Source organism: Protomyctophum bolini (genome assembly GCF_963924005.1).
Source record: "Protomyctophum bolini genome assembly, chromosome: 4".
In the NCBI taxonomy this organism is placed as follows: domain Eukaryota; kingdom Metazoa; phylum Chordata; class Actinopteri; order Myctophiformes; family Myctophidae; genus Protomyctophum; species Protomyctophum bolini.
In genome coordinates this window covers 21,949,964-21,967,502 of record NC_137865.1, presented here as the reverse complement: position 1 = coordinate 21,967,502, position 17,539 = coordinate 21,949,964, and the positions used below count along the sequence as shown (strand labels likewise).

At 43.1% G+C, this 17,539-nt stretch overlaps 1 protein-coding gene across 2 annotated transcripts in view; it reads right to left on the bottom strand.

The window, feature by feature from the left end:
• Positions 1-17,539, bottom strand: part of b4galnt4a (beta-1,4-N-acetyl-galactosaminyl transferase 4a) — a 273,455-nt gene that overhangs the window by 190,385 nt on the left and 65,531 nt on the right. For both annotated transcript variants that reach the window (XM_080760815.1, XM_080760816.1), the window contains exon 2: positions 3,960-4,072. In XM_080760815.1, coding sequence (XP_080616941.1) covers positions 3,960-4,072 — 113 coding nt within the window. The remainder of the gene's footprint in view (positions 1-3,959; positions 4,073-17,539) is intronic.

Genomic DNA, 17,539 nt, shown 5'->3' with positions numbered 1-17,539 from the left:
GGGGTGGATCGTTTTATGATTATCTTTTTTACCTAAATATAACACAATCAACGGCCTCAGGAGCATCAAACCCAGCTCTGCGCGGTCCAGTTTGGGGGGGCGGTGGCCTAGGGGTAGAGTGGCTGGATGGTAACCGCAAGGTTGCCAGTTCGAACCTGGGCTCCCCCAGAGTTAGCATCAAAGTGTCCTTGAGCAAGTTCAGAACCCCTAATTGCTCCTGATGTGCTGGTTGGTGCCTTGCTTGGTTTCCGCCGCCTTCGGTGTATTAATGTGTTCACTCACTCGCAGTTATTTATAGATATTCGGTAGATGTATAATGTAGGCATATCTATATATGTGACCAAATTTGACTGAGGGACTGCCAATGGATTTTTTGGGGAATTTTTCAGCAGGGAATCATTCAATCATTCAAATTGACATATTGGTTGTTCAGTTTGACCCACCAGTTTTGGAGATATGGCTGATAGAGTAATGTCTTGCAGAAAACAGCGAGTTGAGAAAACAGGCTTGAAAGGTTCACTTCTGTAAACTCTAACATTACAACTAGCTACATGTTCAAGCATTTCATATTTACATGTCGATTTCAGCTCTGACAGCTCTGTATTCAAGACATGCTCTAGTATGTGAAGAGTCTGCCTGTGCTATTAACTCATCACAGCTTTTCACCAGAGGTGAAATCTGTGATGAGCTGTGATTTGCGCGATGGCAGGCTCTCAGTCAAATCTGGTCACATATATACATTTGAGCAACAAGTGAGCGCAAACTTTGTGCGCAGTTCAGTTCGACAAGTCATAGAGTGTGACGCATGATGAGCATGCGGAAGCGCCACACCGTGCTACGCCCGTGCTCCATGGCCGCGATACGTCATCGTCCCTACCCCTGCGTTTTCAACCCAGTACGTACCGTGCTTTGCGTGCGTGTGTGTGTCTCACTCAGATCGCACTGAGACACAGACATGTGGCGTTAGACAGACGGGTCAAGCTTCTACTACTGGCACCTGCTGACCTAGTGGCAGGTGCATGTCACATGTCACTACTGTACTGTCTGTGGTTAAGTGTTCCCATCTCTATTATACATAGTGTTTGGATTTATTTAGTTGATGACATTATTTGGTTAATTTGTTATGCTATGTTGATGAATTCAATACATATAGGACCGCAATGGAAACATCAATCCCCGGGACTTATTTTCTTCCTTTTAGCCTTTAGACCTGAGGCCGAATTAAAAAATAAATGGCTTCTAAATAATAACAGTTTTCTGATTCAATGTCAGTGGTTCTCAACCTTTTTCATGTCAAGGACCCCCAAAATATATGTAATTGGCCGCCGACCCCCATCAAATATGTCGTTCCACGATAAAAAATTTTTTAGCAGATCTACAAGCTCATAGAGCTTGTAGATCTGCTATTTTTCAATAGCTAAAGCACCAAAAGGGGTTACCGTTTAGAATAAGTTAATGTCTGACTGTACCATGTGCTGTTTGCATTTCTGACTAATAAAGTATTCAAATCATTGGTGGTGGTGTTTTGTGTACAATCTAGTGTACAGTCTGTGGTTCAGTCAGTGTACTCATTCCAGGGCCATGCTGTCTTATTGATATACTGCAGATTTGTTCATATACTCACAGAGTCTGGGAGACACTATAATAAAGTTTACTGCATGGCCCACATCAATAGCTGACAGTTCATAATGAAAAACAAAAAGCAAAAGCATATCGCCCTGCACAAATACCAATGATGTTGTTTAGATGTCCGTCAACGCCACTTCAGAATATCAGTTGCGAAAACGTCGAGATGATGTACCAAAGTTGAACTTAGATGTTTATGGCCGTCCTCCAAATGAAAGTGCTTGCATGACTTCTTTAGAGTTATAAACCTTACTCATGACAGCTGCGTTTAATGGAAATAAAAAGCTCAAGCCTCTCGGGAAAATGTAAATGTAAAAAAAAAAACTAGGGCAGGGAGATACACTACAGCTTCAAATCAATATCACGATTATTTGAAGCGTTTGCCTCGATTAGGCAAGGGATAATTGACGGCGAGCAGGTCATTGTTGAGAAATAATCCCCGGCAGAAAAATTATATCCCAATTCCCAACCTGAAGCTCATCTAAACTCTTTTTTAGAGTATGTTTACTACCACAACTGTGGGGTTGGAGGTGGTCTCCCCACTCTTCTATTTATTTCTGTCGGGTGGAAACCTCATAGTCCCAAAAACTTTCAGGATTCATATTCAAAAATAGCAAAAGCAGATTTACAAGCTTGCAGATATGCTACTTTTGATGGTTTTATGCTACAGGATTGAAATGGTCAGAATTTTATTGAAAGCACCTTGAGATGCAGCATCTGTCGGGGTAGGACATACATTTTACGGATTGAAGCTTTAACCCTACTCTTCTTTTTTTTGGTTTACTTTTCTCTTTTCAAACTAACTTTTCTGAAAACTTTCAATAGATGTTCTATATTTGAGCAGGCAGCGTGTCACTACTGAGAAGAAGACATCCTTCTATATTTATACTGCAGGGTCACCATGAAGGCTAAAACTGTAGGTGTGTTAGAACGAAACGAAGCACAAAAAGTGGATTTTTCTAAGAAAACTTTGCTAAGTTCACTGGTTCTCAAACTACCGTGGCACTGCATGCCTTATAACCTGTATCTCAGTGGTTCTGCTAAGAAACTACCGTGGCACTGCATGCCTTATAACCTGTATCTCAGTGGTTCTGCTAAGAAACTACCGTGGCACTGCATGCCTTATAACCTGTATCTCAGTGGTTCTGCTAAGAAACTACCGTGGCACTGCATGCCTCTAACCTGTATCTCTCACTGGCTCTCAAACTACCGTGGCACCACATGTTGGCCTGTTGCGTGTTCCCCCACTGTAGTGCGTGCATCGGTGCATGTGCCGGTCACAGGTGGGGCTTGTGACCGGGGGCTTTCCAAATCACCCAAATCAATGAATGCTCCTTTAACATTTTCCAATATTTCAAGATTATAATTTTTGTTTTGTTTTAAATAGCAGATACGCACATCTGTGTAGAATGTGGCCAGGGGCATTTTTTTAAGCGACTCTGTCGGGCGGAAAACTCATTATGTCTAAAACTGTTACTGTTACACGGAAATGTGTATATGTGCTTGTATATCTGCTACTTATACTGCTTTCGTGTGATGCTGTATAGTATGATGAAGTATAGGGAATTAATTTACAGAAAAACACAAAATGTTAAAATATGGAGCTAATGGGGGCGGGGGGCTTGAAATGAAAGAGGTTTGAGAATGATTGCACCAATCTCTTTACTCTGTACTCAGAGAAGTCACGTTAATCTCTTTTCCATAACCCCCCTTACCCTCCCCCCCACCACCACCCCCTTAACCCCCCCACCTCCATTTGGCAGCGGCAGTAGAGTAGAGTGAGTGCTAATCAGAGGGTACACAGGGAACACACTGTTAGCTAATAATTAAAATGTGGGCTGTGACTGTTGGAGCGCGGTGGGCTTACGCACACGTGCACGCACACTTACACTGTGGGTAGGAGGGGCAATTCACCCAATATACTCAATATATATTATATAACAAATATATATATCAAAACCAGTATTTATAATCAATAACAGGCATATGACAATACTTGAGAAGCAACAAATCTACATGGACTGTAAACTGTCAAATAAAGGCAAAGAATATATCTTATACCCTAACCCATTGTTGTACAATTCAAATGTTATAGTCAGATCTACAGAACCGTTCATTAATCATAATCGAGGCAAAGGTTTTGTAATAATATTAGTTCCAACTACTGAATGACTCCCGAGAGAGAGAGAGAGAGTGTGTGACATACAATCTGTCCAGTGAAGCCAGAACTCACCGCCATATCGTCAGGTGCGTGTGTGCGTGTGTGCGTGCGTGCCTGTGTGTGAGAGAGAGAGTGCGTGAAATACAATCTGTCCAGTGAAGCCAGAACTCACCGCCATATCGTCCTCCCTGCTGTCACTAGTGTCCTCGTTCTTGTGGTGTCCAGCTGAGGAGCGAGCGTCCCTCTTACGGCTGGCGTCCGTCCCCTCCGTCTGCCTCTCTCCATCTGAACACAGAGCCGTTAGCCGTTAGCCTTTAGCATCACTATCTGCAATGCTGTTATTATTCATCATCATCATCATCATCACTAGTTCACTGCTTCTCAAAGTGGGTTCTGGGGGGGGGGGGGGGTGTTCCAAGTGGTCTCCAGTTTTCTTTTTCGTTCCTGTCGGGAGGAAACCTCATGACTCCATTTTTTTGGTTTTAAATTATTTTACGTCTGTGTGTTGTTTCGAAAATATTGAACTGTCTTGCTCTCCCCTACACGCACAGAGCGTGCTCAGTGCTCACGCATGCGTAGACTACTGTTAATTAGAATTAAGATCTTAACGTGCTCATGCATGTGTAGACTTCTGTTAGAATTAGGATCTTCTATGGCTCTTTACTCAAAATATCTACGCCACTGTCCATTGTGCCGATCAGACATCTTCGATTCCGATTCGGATCTGAATTCAGAAAACGGAAGCACCTGAGTAGTAATCTCCCCAATTCTGGCCCAACGCAAGCTCCAGGGAGGAACAACACAACACAGTAAGGAGAGAGAGAGAGAGAGAGAGAGAGAGAGAGAGAGAGAGAGAGAGAGAGAGAGAGAGACAGACAGACAGACAGACAGACAGACAGACAGACAGACAGACATGCTGGGACATAAGGGCCAGTTTATCTGTAGGGGGTTAGGAGCCTGTCGTGCCACAGATGGATTATGGGAGTTTTGTGGTGCAATGATGACGGTTGTCTCGGCCAGCTGGGAGAGAACGACCAGAATTGAAACCCACTCATTAAGAATGTGTGTGTGTGTCTGCAGCTCGTGTGTGTGACTGTGTGTGCATGCATTACACAACATAATGTGTGGTCATATAGTCTAAGTTGGGTCTTTCTGATGTAAGAAACGTGTGCTCTTTTACACACACACACACACACACACACACACACACACACACACACACACACACACACACACACACACACACACACACACACACACACAAACACATTGTCTTTGTGCCTTTTTACCCTAACCCTGAAGCCTAAACTTGCAGGTCTACAAGCTCACAACGCGTTGAGAGCTTGTAGATTTGCTATTTTCGGTGCAAGACACTGCCGTGCAACTAGGTTGCATATTTCTAACCCCCAAATCCTCAATCAATAAATGCCTGATCCTAACCCCAACCACAATATTTCCCAAATTGTAACGAATCATTTCAACGATAAACATTAATATTGCGAACACACACACACACACACACACACACACACACACACACACACACACACACACACACACACACACACACACACACACACACACACACACACACACACAATTCCGCTGGCTTATATGCTGTCTAAGGGAACACAGTTTTTAGAATCGTAATATCTCAGATTCTTCTTTTCGGATCAAAACAAGCTTGATTTGCACGTCAGTTCTCCAAACGATATGATCCCCGGTTACAAAATGCATCTTTTGGGTCAATTAAATAACATTCGTGTTGTTACATAGCGATTATTCACTTCCTGACTCTCGTTTTCAGAGTGAAGCGGCATTTAAAATAAAGGTGTTCCCAATTGGAAATCAATGTGTGGCGGTCCTGGAGTACACAATTCAGACACCAGATGGGGGTGTTGGCGGTAAATGAGTTAATCTGTATAAACTGGATGAAACAAACAGTGCCATATTTCCATCATTATCCACTTATCGTTTTCTACACTAATTTACCCCCAGATTCATGTGAAAAAAGCAAACATTTCCAACGTGAAAGATTGAAAGATTTTTGAGAATAGTGAAAATAGCAAATATAAGCTCACAATTTATGGTTTTGTCGATCTACAAATGCTGTCGCTATTTTTTTTTAAATGGGTCTTAAGCGGTTGACAGTCTATCAAACTATCAAATGAAAATGTCACGACGCTGGTGACGGTCCTCCTGTGTAAGGGGATATGAGACGAGTGACTGGTTATTTAGGGCTACCAGCAGTGAATGGATATGTGGATAGCCATCACGGTTTCAATATCCCTCCCGGAGGATAGCCACATAAAAAGGAATCCATATCGTCACTGTCGGGCAGAAACCTTGTATCCCCACGGTTGAACTTATTTATGGTTATGAATGCCCGATACTACCGTATGTTGTACAAGAGTGTCATGTAAAAGTGGCACTATGTATGTAACCTTCTTTTAATGAATAAAATGTAATGTTGCCCAATCTGTATGGTAGAGTATGTTACAATTTAACTTATACAGCTGTGCTGGTTGTATTTTGTCTTCCTGCTCTTCTATTGAGACATTTAGTCAAAGGTCATGTCTCACCTAGACACAGGATCTGAGACAAATTTTGACCCGATGGCCAAGGTTCCCTTTATCCCCTGAGCAAGCTGACAGGCACTATTAGCTCAATGGTACGAATGCCAGCACTTGCGCAGGAAACTGGGTTCAAATCCAGGGCAGAAGAGGAAAGTTACATTTCCTGAACAGTAAGGGTTTTGGACATACAAGGTTTCCACCCGACAGCATCGATAAAAAGGAATCCATATCCTATTCACTGCAATCTCATTTTATTTGTATTGGACTGCATTTGTGATCCCATTTAACCACAGTGGTTCATGAAATGCATAACATCGCCATGGCTGGGATGGGCTGTCATAAACGATGGCGCCTGAGCCATAGACTCTCTGTCGTAAAGATTGGTGTGTGTGTGTGTGTGTGTGTGTGTGTGTGTGTGTGTGTGGGTGCGCGCGTGTGTGAGTGCGTGAGTACGTGCGTGCGTGCGTATGTGCGTGCATGCAACGTGTGTGCGTGTGTGTTGCAGAGCAGTTGTGCACGTGTGTGTCCCCGAATACATTCCATTGTAACTGAGCCATTATAGCTTAGCTGCTCGGAGTGTAAAACACAGAACATCCAGAGAGAGAGAGAGAGAGAGAGAGAGAGAGAGAGAGAGAGAGAGAGAGAGAGAGCTGGGATTGTGATTAAAAGCAGAGCGAGGAGAAAGGGCAGCTATAAACTCTAACGAGAGCTAATGGTTTTCCAATGTCCCCTAAACAATGTGTGAGTGGGTTGAATCAGGGGTTCGGTGGGTATAAGAGGGGTGGGGGGTGTACTATCCAATCCAGACAGAATGCGACAGAATGTCAATTACAAATTCATTGGTCGTAGATTTTAGTTGGTCTTTGAAATTGAAAGCAGTGTTGTAGTGCTATACTTTTAGAAGTGGGGAGACGCCCCATAAGACACATGCGTGCACACATGCGCGCACATTTGCACACTATTAAAACATGCAGACGTGTATAGCCTATTTAGAAACAGGGTTCACGATGCTTAATCGTATCCATAAAAGTAAATGTCGAGTCAAAAAAACATTTTTTTTGCAAAATAAAATAAAAATTAGACGTGAGAGAAAGGTTTGAAAACCACCGCCAGAAAAGTGGACACACAGTAACATACGTGTTATCCATTTGTAACTCTGTGGTGTACAAATGTAACCAAATATGGTTGCCATTTGTCCCCCGAGGCTGACACATTGGCATGATGAACAACATCAGCCCTCCCTCTGTCCCACCTCGCCTACGTGGTCTTCTTCAAATATGAATGAGGATGCAGCCAAAAGAAAATACTGTACATTTCCGTATTCCATCTGGGTACGGTGATGAGGCAGCAGCGGCAGGCCAAATGTCCTCGTGCATGCAGGCGCCCCAACGCTACTGCTGTTATCCCAAACATCCCCTCTACACCATGCTACCACTGTTATCCCAAACATCCCCTCTACACCATGCTACCACTGTTATCCCAAACATCCCCTCTACACCATGCTACCACTGTTATCCCAAACATCCCCTCTACACCATGCTACCACTGTTATCCCAAACATCCCCTCTACACCATGCTACCACTGTTATCCCAAACATCCCCTCTACACCATGCTATACTGCTGTTATCCCAAACATCCCCTCTACACCATGCTACCACTGTTATCCCAAACATCCCCTCTACACCATGCTACCACTGTTATCCCAAACATCCCCTCTACACCATGCTACTGCTGTTATCCCAAACATCCCCTCTACACCATGCTACCACTGTTATCCCAAACATCCCCTCTACACCATGCTATACTGCTGTTATCCCAAACATCCCCTCTACACCATGCTACCACTGTTATCCCAAACATCCCCTCTACACCATGCTACCACTGTTATCCCAAACATCCCCTCTACACCATGCTACCACTGTTATCCCAAACATCCCCTCTACACCATGCTACCACTGTTATCCCAAACATCCCCTCTACACCATGCTACCACTGTTATCCCAAACATCCCCTCTACACCATGCTACCACTGTTATCCCAAACATCCCCTCTACACCATGCTACCACTGTTATCCCAAACATCCCCTCTACACCATGCTACCACTGTTATCCCAAACATCCCCTCTACACCATGCTACCACTGTTATCCCAAACATCCCCTCTACACCATGCTATACTGCTGTTATCCCAAACATCCCCTCTACACCATGCTATACTGCTGTTATCCCAAACATCCCCTCTACACCATGCTACCACTGTTATCCCAAACATCCCCTCTACACCATGCTACCACTGTTATCCCAAACATCCCCTCTACACCATGCTACCACTGTTATCCCAAACATCCCCTCTACACCATGCTACCACTGTTATCCCAAACATCCCCTCTACACCATGCTACCACTGTTATCCCAAACATCCCCTCTACACCATGCTACCACTGTTATCCCAAACATCCCCTCTACACCATGCTACCACTGTTATCCCAAACATCCCCTCTACACCATGCTATACTGCTGTTATCCCAAACATCCCCTCTACACCATGCTACTGCTGTTATCCACGCACGCACGCACACATGCACGCACATATTTGTGTACATATGTACATACGTGTCCGTGCTGCAACACCTAAAGTGGCCAGTAGAACGCGCACACACACACACACACACACACACACACACACACGCCAGGAGTACAGTACAGTACAGTACAGTACAGTACAGTACAGTACAGTACAGTACAGTACAGTACAGTACAGTACAGTACAGTACAGTACAGTACAGTACAGTACAGTACAGTACAGTACAGTACAGTACAGTACAACTCACTTCAGACTGGTCAGATTTTTATTTGAATCAATTTATTTGAATCAATTATAGTTTTGGTCATATGAGGTTTCCGCCCGACAGAGATGATATATAACTGCAGCTACGTTGGTAAGACTAGCAGAGCAGTCGTGCAGTCATACATAATGTTGCTGCAGGTTCCCTGATGGGGAGGAAGCAGGGATTTGTGGAACAAATCCCTTGGTACCGTGTGGGAGAACCCAACCCCAAGCATAGTCCTCCCTCTCTCATCCAACACTGCCTGCCTGGGACCATCACACTCCCCTAAATATAGGTCTGTAATTCACCCACATGTGCACGCACACACGCACGCACGCACGCCAATGGATTAATCATCCATAAGCTTCTTGTTAATACTTTTTCATAGTTGAATATTTATAAAACCCACAGATACTTCATGATCTTCAACCTGGCGACCCAATTTTGCGCATGCCGCAGGTCCAAACATTTCATCATAACAAAAATAGCAGGTGAGATCTTCACTACCTTTGCGTGTCATACGACAAAGTTTAAAATAGGGCATCAATTTGATACAAGGTTTCTGCCCGACAGCAATGATAATATGCCGAGTCTGACATCAGAAGAAAGTGCAGATGAAAAATGTAACAGCACTTCAGAAGCTTTCCCCCACAAAGGGTCTCGGACCACAAAGGGCTCCGAACGCAACAGAAACCATGTGACTGTATGTGCTGCTCTCTTATGCTTTCTATTATGCAGCTACCGTACCCCTCTGTGGAACGCTCTGCCAGCAGAACTAGAATCCCCGGATGCCCTACTAAACTTTAACTTTGATCTTAAATCATAGCTTCATTTACATACAAATTGGACCCAACTAAAGTGTTCTCCCGGCCGACCACCTGGCCCCCATGGTTGTAGACGGCTCATTCGGTGCAGTGATGTTGTGAGTGGTATTTTTGAATCCCTGGCTCCCCATCTGCTGTCAAGCTGGTTATAATTGTTTATTTCTCAGAATCAGAATCAACTTTATTGTCACATCAGAGTTTTACAAGTAAAAAAAGTGGGTGAAAAATGTTTTTGTGCATAGTTCCCATTGTGTCATTTTTCCAAGAAATAAAAAAGGGAAGAAGAGAGAGGTGGTAAGGAGATCAAGGCAGGAAAGAAGAAAGTTTGAGGGCTTTTACCACAAAAAGTACAAGTAAAGGGTTTCAGATAATTTAGAAGCTTGTTTCACAAACAGACACAGACTCTTGGGAATCTTATTCACAGGATACAGCCGTACAGCCAAAGGGTGTCTTTTCCACAAATAGATTTACACATACTGTAGTACCTGATGGTGGCTTTTATGTGATCCATGTTGGTGCTCTTAATCACTTAAACCTCAGCATCTGTTAAAATCTTTGGCAGAAAATAGCACATCTACTAGCTTACATCGGCTATTTTCAGCAAAGATATTTAATGTAAAGTCGTTGTTTACGGGTGCAGGCTTTAGTTCCGACATACTATTGATCCGAAACCTCAATCCTAACCTAACCCTAACCGCAAGCACGGGAGCAGCGCATGTCGGACCATCGCTTTTTCGCATCGCATCGCATGTCCCCCCGCTTCGGATATTCGGTGTGTCGGAAAAGCGTGCGCACCCCGTTGTTTACTTTTAAACTTATGCCAATAAAGACAAACTTGTCAAACCCACTCACGGCTATGAATACGGGGGCTGCTCGCCACATCTACTGAAGTAATGCAGTGGTTCTCAGAGTGGGGACTCCTTGAGGCGGTTCCAAATGGACCCTTACAGGTATGTAACTCTGAGAGTGTACCAAATGCAACCAAATGGGTCAATTTGCTTTCCATTTGTATGCTCTCAGACATAATGGGGGATCTTTAAAATTGAAAAGCGTTTGCGAACCACTGAAGTAATGAAGAGCCAACCGGCGGGTTAACGAGAGCCAATCGACTGCAGGGCTGCTGCGTGAGGCCAGCAGGCCTGTTGTCGTGGCGACGGGGGTAGAATACTGAAAGTGTTTTCGGGAGGAGGATTCCGCTCCAGTGTTTTCAACCACAGCCTAATTTGTTCATGTCCCCGGAGTTCTAGAACAGCAGCAATACTTACTGTGCAGATAACACATGCAGGAGGAGAGGGGGAGAGAAAGAGTACATGTCTTTAACCTCCAGAGGACAGAGATAGTGTGGGTGTTTGTGTTGTTGGAGGGCTCTGTAGATTAAGTCTGAGTGTGACAGGATATATTAACCATCGCAGAAATCTTATCCAAGGTTGATAAGGGCATAATCTGCAGATAGGGACACATACTGAATTAGGTAAACTTTCTCCCCATGCACTAACTTGACTCCACTTGCTGTGGCAAAAAGAAAGGAAAAAAAGAGAAGAATAAGTTCACCTGCCTGACTACACTTTTCCCAAATAATGATATTATTCTAAACGATGTGGCCTTTCACGGAAATGTGAGTGTGCGTGAGTGTCTGTGTGGTGCATGTGTGTGTGTCTGTCTAGGACTCTAGGTGTATAATTTGAGAAATAGACGGTGACGAGGACACTAGAAATGGTTGTTGGTTAAAACTATTAGGAAAATATTCAGGTTGCGGTTAGTGCTGGGATTTTATATCTATGTAGCCGCATTTTATATATATATATATATATATATATATATATATATATATATATATTCAGGCCAAAAAGAACTCCCCCAGGGAAAGGAAGGGACCGCACAGCACACTCCAGAGACTCGTATGCAAGCACCTGGCTTCGTCAGGTGCATGCTGGGTGCACCTGACGCACGTGTGTGTGTGTGTGTGTGTGTGTGTGTGTGTGTGTGTGTGTGTGTGTGTGTGTGTGTGTGTGTGTGTGTGTGTGTGTGTGTGTGTGTGTGTGTGTGTGAGAGTGAGAGAGTATGCACGCACGCACTTTGCATCTCCTTTGATCTTTGAACAAGGTGGACGACAGGCCCTGGGTTCCACTTACAGGAGTGCTGTTCAGCTGTTATGTATTAATGTCAGACACACTGCTGATCTGGCAGAATGCTAATCATCCAATCAAAGTGACGTCGTGAGGCTCAGGTCTGAGCTACGAGGAGGAGGAGGGTGGTTAAAAGCGGAGTTCCGATGGGAATGCGGCAGCAAAAGAGACATACGAGGGAAGAAGGGAAGAGAGAGAAGAGGCTCCTCATTAATGTATGCATGGGCTATGTGTCTATACCGACTGTGCTCATGCTGAGTATACTTTGTGGGTCCCTGTGGAGGAAATGTGTCCTTTGCATTTGACCTTATCCTTAACTATTAGGAGCAGTGCAGTTGCTTGAGCAGCGGCTGGGGACCGCCGACCGGTGCCTTTCTCCAAGCACGCTGGCTACAGTAGAGGTGTATCAGCTATACCCAGAAACTAAAATAATCAATAATAAAATTATCCATCCCTATTTTACTTAGAGTCGCTGTTGGGCAGAAATCCCCTCACTCTACTGTATATGCCGCCCATCTGTCGTACGCGAGACTGCTGTTTATTCACTGAAAACACCATAGAACTGACCAGTGTTGAGCAAGTTACTTTAAAAAAGTAACTAGTAATAGTTATAGTTACTGCTCTGAAAAAGTAACTAATTAACTAGTTACTAAATTATAAAATGAACTATAGTTACTAGTTACTACGTTTAGTTTAAAAATAAACAAAAATAAAAACAATTTAAAAAGGGTGTCACAGAAAAGACAACTCCCAATCATTGTAGCTAGTTCTCTGAAAGGAACCGACTCCACCGTTGAGATGGGACACATCTCCTCAACAATAACATAGCTGGCAATCAATCTGTTGAGTTGACTCTGGCGTTACTGAATGGGGAAAGGTGCCTATAGTTACCTTATTAGATACCACAAAAGTAGTTGTGTTATGTAACGTTATTTGCGATAGTCTCTTCACTGGAACTGACTAAAACAAGACAGTTGGACATTCTTAAAGTTACATTCACAATAATACACAACCTTCACAATAAGATAAGACTAACAAAAGAATACTGACCACTTTGCCTGCTGACACACAAATGGGGGGGTGATTTGGCTGCTTCAGTCATTATTGACTCGTATTTCTCTTCTCTACTTAGAGTGAACACCCTACTTTAGTATACTTTCGTTCTTCCATCCAACTCTCCTTCTGCACAGAGCGCTTTCCCTCAGTGGAATGACACTGCTGCCCCTCTCTCAACCACAACAGGTGTCACAAACAAACTTAATTACTAGAAACAGATGTAACAGATGACACATAATTGGAAACCTGCTACAACCTGCTAAACACACTTTTAGTGCTCCTCCAAGAGGACAAAAATATAAAACAGCAATGTCAGCAATTACACCACCTATATATTCTAATCTAACTTTTGGGGTGTTTTTTTATCATACTACAGCGTCACACGAATGCATCAAAAGTAGCAGATCTACAAGCTTCAACCGTGGCGCCAAGCAACAGTTTTGAACTTGTAGATCTGCTACTTTTGCATTTGACTTATCAGGTCCAAAACGTAAACTTGAACTTGAATTGACATTACCACAATGGAAACAAGTCCCCAGGGAGATTTTTGTCACATGCTCTTTACTATTTCTGACTAAAAAAGTATTTAATCAATCGATCAATCAATTCTTCCATTCACGGAACACAGAGAGAGAGAGAGAGAGAGAGAGAGAGAGAGAGAGAGAGAGAGAGAGACAGACACAGGTGCTGTCTGCCAGCGTCTTTTCCGGGCCGTGAAGGCCATATTAACGGAAACGCTTGCCCCAGCGGCAGTTAGCCACGCGGGTGGAGCTTAATTTCCATCCATCAGCTGTCTAAAAACCCTGAAAAGACGCTGGCAAACAGCAGAAAATGGCCACGCCTGTCTGGTAGGTCTGGCAACAGTTAGAGAGAGAGAGAGAGAGAGAGAGAGAGAGAGAGAGAGAGAGACGGGGTGTGGAAGTGGTGAAACAAAAGCATAGGATTGATTGATGCTTCAGTCATTGGAGCTCTGAAAAAAAAGAATTCACTTCAGCTCAACTTTGATTTGCGGCTTGTAACGCCGTCACAAGTGCCGGCCGTCACTTTGTAGCTTCATGCCGCATGGCTTGCATTGAAAATGACTTGTGGCCTGCCACTCTGTCACCCCCAGTGTGAACGCAGAAAGAGGCAAAAGTGCTAAATTATGTTTATCGCTAGCAAATAAACGTGTCACCGCTGTCACCATCATAGCCCCAACCATCAAGCTGTCTGGCTTTTCAGAAGTTCCAGAAAAATGTAACCAACCATGCCTCAGAAATAAATAAATAAAATAAAAAACAGCTGGGAAGGATAAATAGATTCAACACGCCCAAACAGAAAGCAAGCCCCGAGAACAAAGACATTTGTCACTATTATCCAAATTAGTTTGGCAGCAAATATCTCAGGGGTAAAATTTGTCTGGCAAAAGAGAAGACAAAACAGTGGTTTTAGGTCAAGATGCTTTCCAGGGAAAACAAATTAAATAGGGAGTGGGAAAAAAGAAGAAAAAGAAAATGCACTATGTTACAGTATGTTATTGACTTGTACTGCAACCATCACTATGGTACAGTATGTTATTGACTTGTACTGCAACCATCACTATGGTACAGTATGCTATTGACTTGTACTGCAACCATCTTACTCACTAGGGTTACGGTACAGTATGCTATTGACTTGTACTGCAACCATCACTATGGTACAGTATGTTATTGACTTGTACTGCAACCATCACTATGGTACAGTATGTTATTGACTTGTACTGCAACCATCACTATGGTACAGTATGTTATTGACTTGTACTGCAACCATCTTACTCACTAGGGTTACGGTACAGTATGCTATTGACTTGTACTGCAACCATCACTATGGTACAGTATGTTATTGACTTGTACTGCAACCATCACTAATTCACTATGGTACAGTATGCTATTGACTTGTACTGCAACCATCACTATGGTACAGTATGTTATTGACTTGTACTGCAACCATCACTATGGTACAGTATGTTATTGACTTGTACTGCAACCATCTTACTCACTAGGGTTACGGTACAGTATGCTATTGACTTGTACTGCAACCATCACTATGGTACAGTATGCTATTGACTTGTACTGCAACCATCACTATGGTACAGTATGTTATTGACTTGTACTGCAACCATCACTATGGTGCAGTATGTTATTGACTTGTACTGCAACCATCACTATGGTACAGTATGCTATTGACTTGTACTGCAACCATCACTATGGTACAGTATGCTATTGACTTGTACTGCAACCATCACTATGGTACAGTATGTTATTGACTTGTACTGCAACCATCACTATGGTACAGTATGTTATTGACTTGTACTGCAACCATCACTATGGTACAGTATGTTATTGACTTGTACTGCAACCATCACTATGGTACAGTATGTTATTGACTTGTACTGCAACCATCACTATGGTACAGTATGTTATTGACTTGTACTGCAACCATCACTATGGTACAGTATGTTATTGACTTGTACTCTATATGGTACAGTATGTTATTGACTTGTACTGCAACCATCTTACTCAAGTGTGCCGTTCTCAGTCGGCCAAGCCTACTCCCATGTTTGTGACACTTTAAAAAAGGGACCTTTTTACTGTAACGTGGGATTCTTGCATGACCCTATTGGCCTCATGAGAGAGGTCTCAAAACATTATAAAGAAGACAGGGAGGTATGGGGTTATGGAGAGGGGAGAATGGGACGAGCATATACAATGGGAACATCATGCTCTGTGTAAATTATTAATAATGCTCATCCCCCTTTGATTAATTCCTGCACCCCTCTACCACGTACTCCACTACTACAAAGTATACTGTACATCCTGACTGTTAATGTAATATACTTATGGTGCCGGGCAGTGGTGGAAAGTAACTAAGTACTTTTACTTAACCCATTTAGACCTGACAACTGATTCTACAAATTAATGTCTTGTAAATCCTGACAGTTTTCTGAAAAATCTATGTTTCTATGTCAGTGGTGCTCAACATTTTTCATGTCAAGGACCCACAGAATTATCTGTATTTGGCTGCGGACCGCCATCTGAAAATATGTAGTTCCAGGGACCCGCCCAGAAGCACATATTTGAGTAAAAAACGTTTGCTCGGAAAGAATATTCAAAGATTTGAGTCACAGTTTCACGAGTTTTCAAAGATAGCAGATCTACAAGCTCGTAGCGCGGCACCGAGTGCCGCGCTACGAGCTTGTAGATCTGCTATTTTTCAACAGCTAAAGTATAACATAATGCTTAAAACACCAACATCGGTTCCCGTCCAGAACATGTTCACTCAGAGAGAGTACAAACGGAACCAAATGGACCCTTACGGGTGAGCAACTCTGAGAGTGTACAAATTTGAATACTCTGAGAGTTAAATGTTCACTTCTTTCAAACAGAGCACACATCACTCCATTGGAATGATCAGAGCTGTATAGTGCTCTCGTTGAGACGTATACGGAGCGATGAATCCAGATACCTTCCTCTGGGAGAGAGAGACAGGGATTTCAACCATAATCACATCGCCGCGTTTCAGAAGAACAGAATCATAAGAGAACGCAAGAGTCAAGGCCGATGGAAAGAGCGAGCAGGAAAAAAGAACAGAGGCAGGAGGATGTGGGGGGGGGGGGATTTGACAACAGGCACTGAAACCGTCCATTAGACGGAATGAATAAGTAGCTAGGAGAGGAGAAATAACATAGTTTCTCCCAGTTCAGTTCTTTTTGGAATCGTAGCCCATGAGCCAGAGCTCCAAAATTAATTAGTGTGCAAAACTATACCTATATAACATTGTTTATAGGATCAATATAAGTATTGATGATAACCCTTCCACAGTAGTAGCTTTTTCATATTTTCATTTTTTTGCATATTTTTCTATAATTTATAATGCCTCATTTGCATATTTAAACATTAAAACATTTTAATACAAATAAATCATTTTCATGATTTCATGGTGATAATCTAATATATAGGTATATAGTTTTGCCCACTCAATTCATAATAAATGTTCCAATTTTGGAGCTCAGGTTCCCATTGGGAACCAACCGGTGGAAAAGGGGTCAGAGAACCCTCTTTACATCTCATTCAGCCTCTCTCTTCCCTTGACAGAGGTAAGTGTTCATCAGCAGCGGAGCAGAGGTTTTACACCAGCCACAGGTTCTCTTGTAAACAGCCGTATACTTTATTATGAGCAAGGTTTCTAGTGTGCTCACAGGGAGGCCATTGAAGAGGTCAGACTGATTATTGAAATGGCTTGCGTGACATGATGCGTCGCACGCATTTATCAAATCCAGACACACTTAACCACTATCACAAACATGAACCCCCCCCCCCCCCCA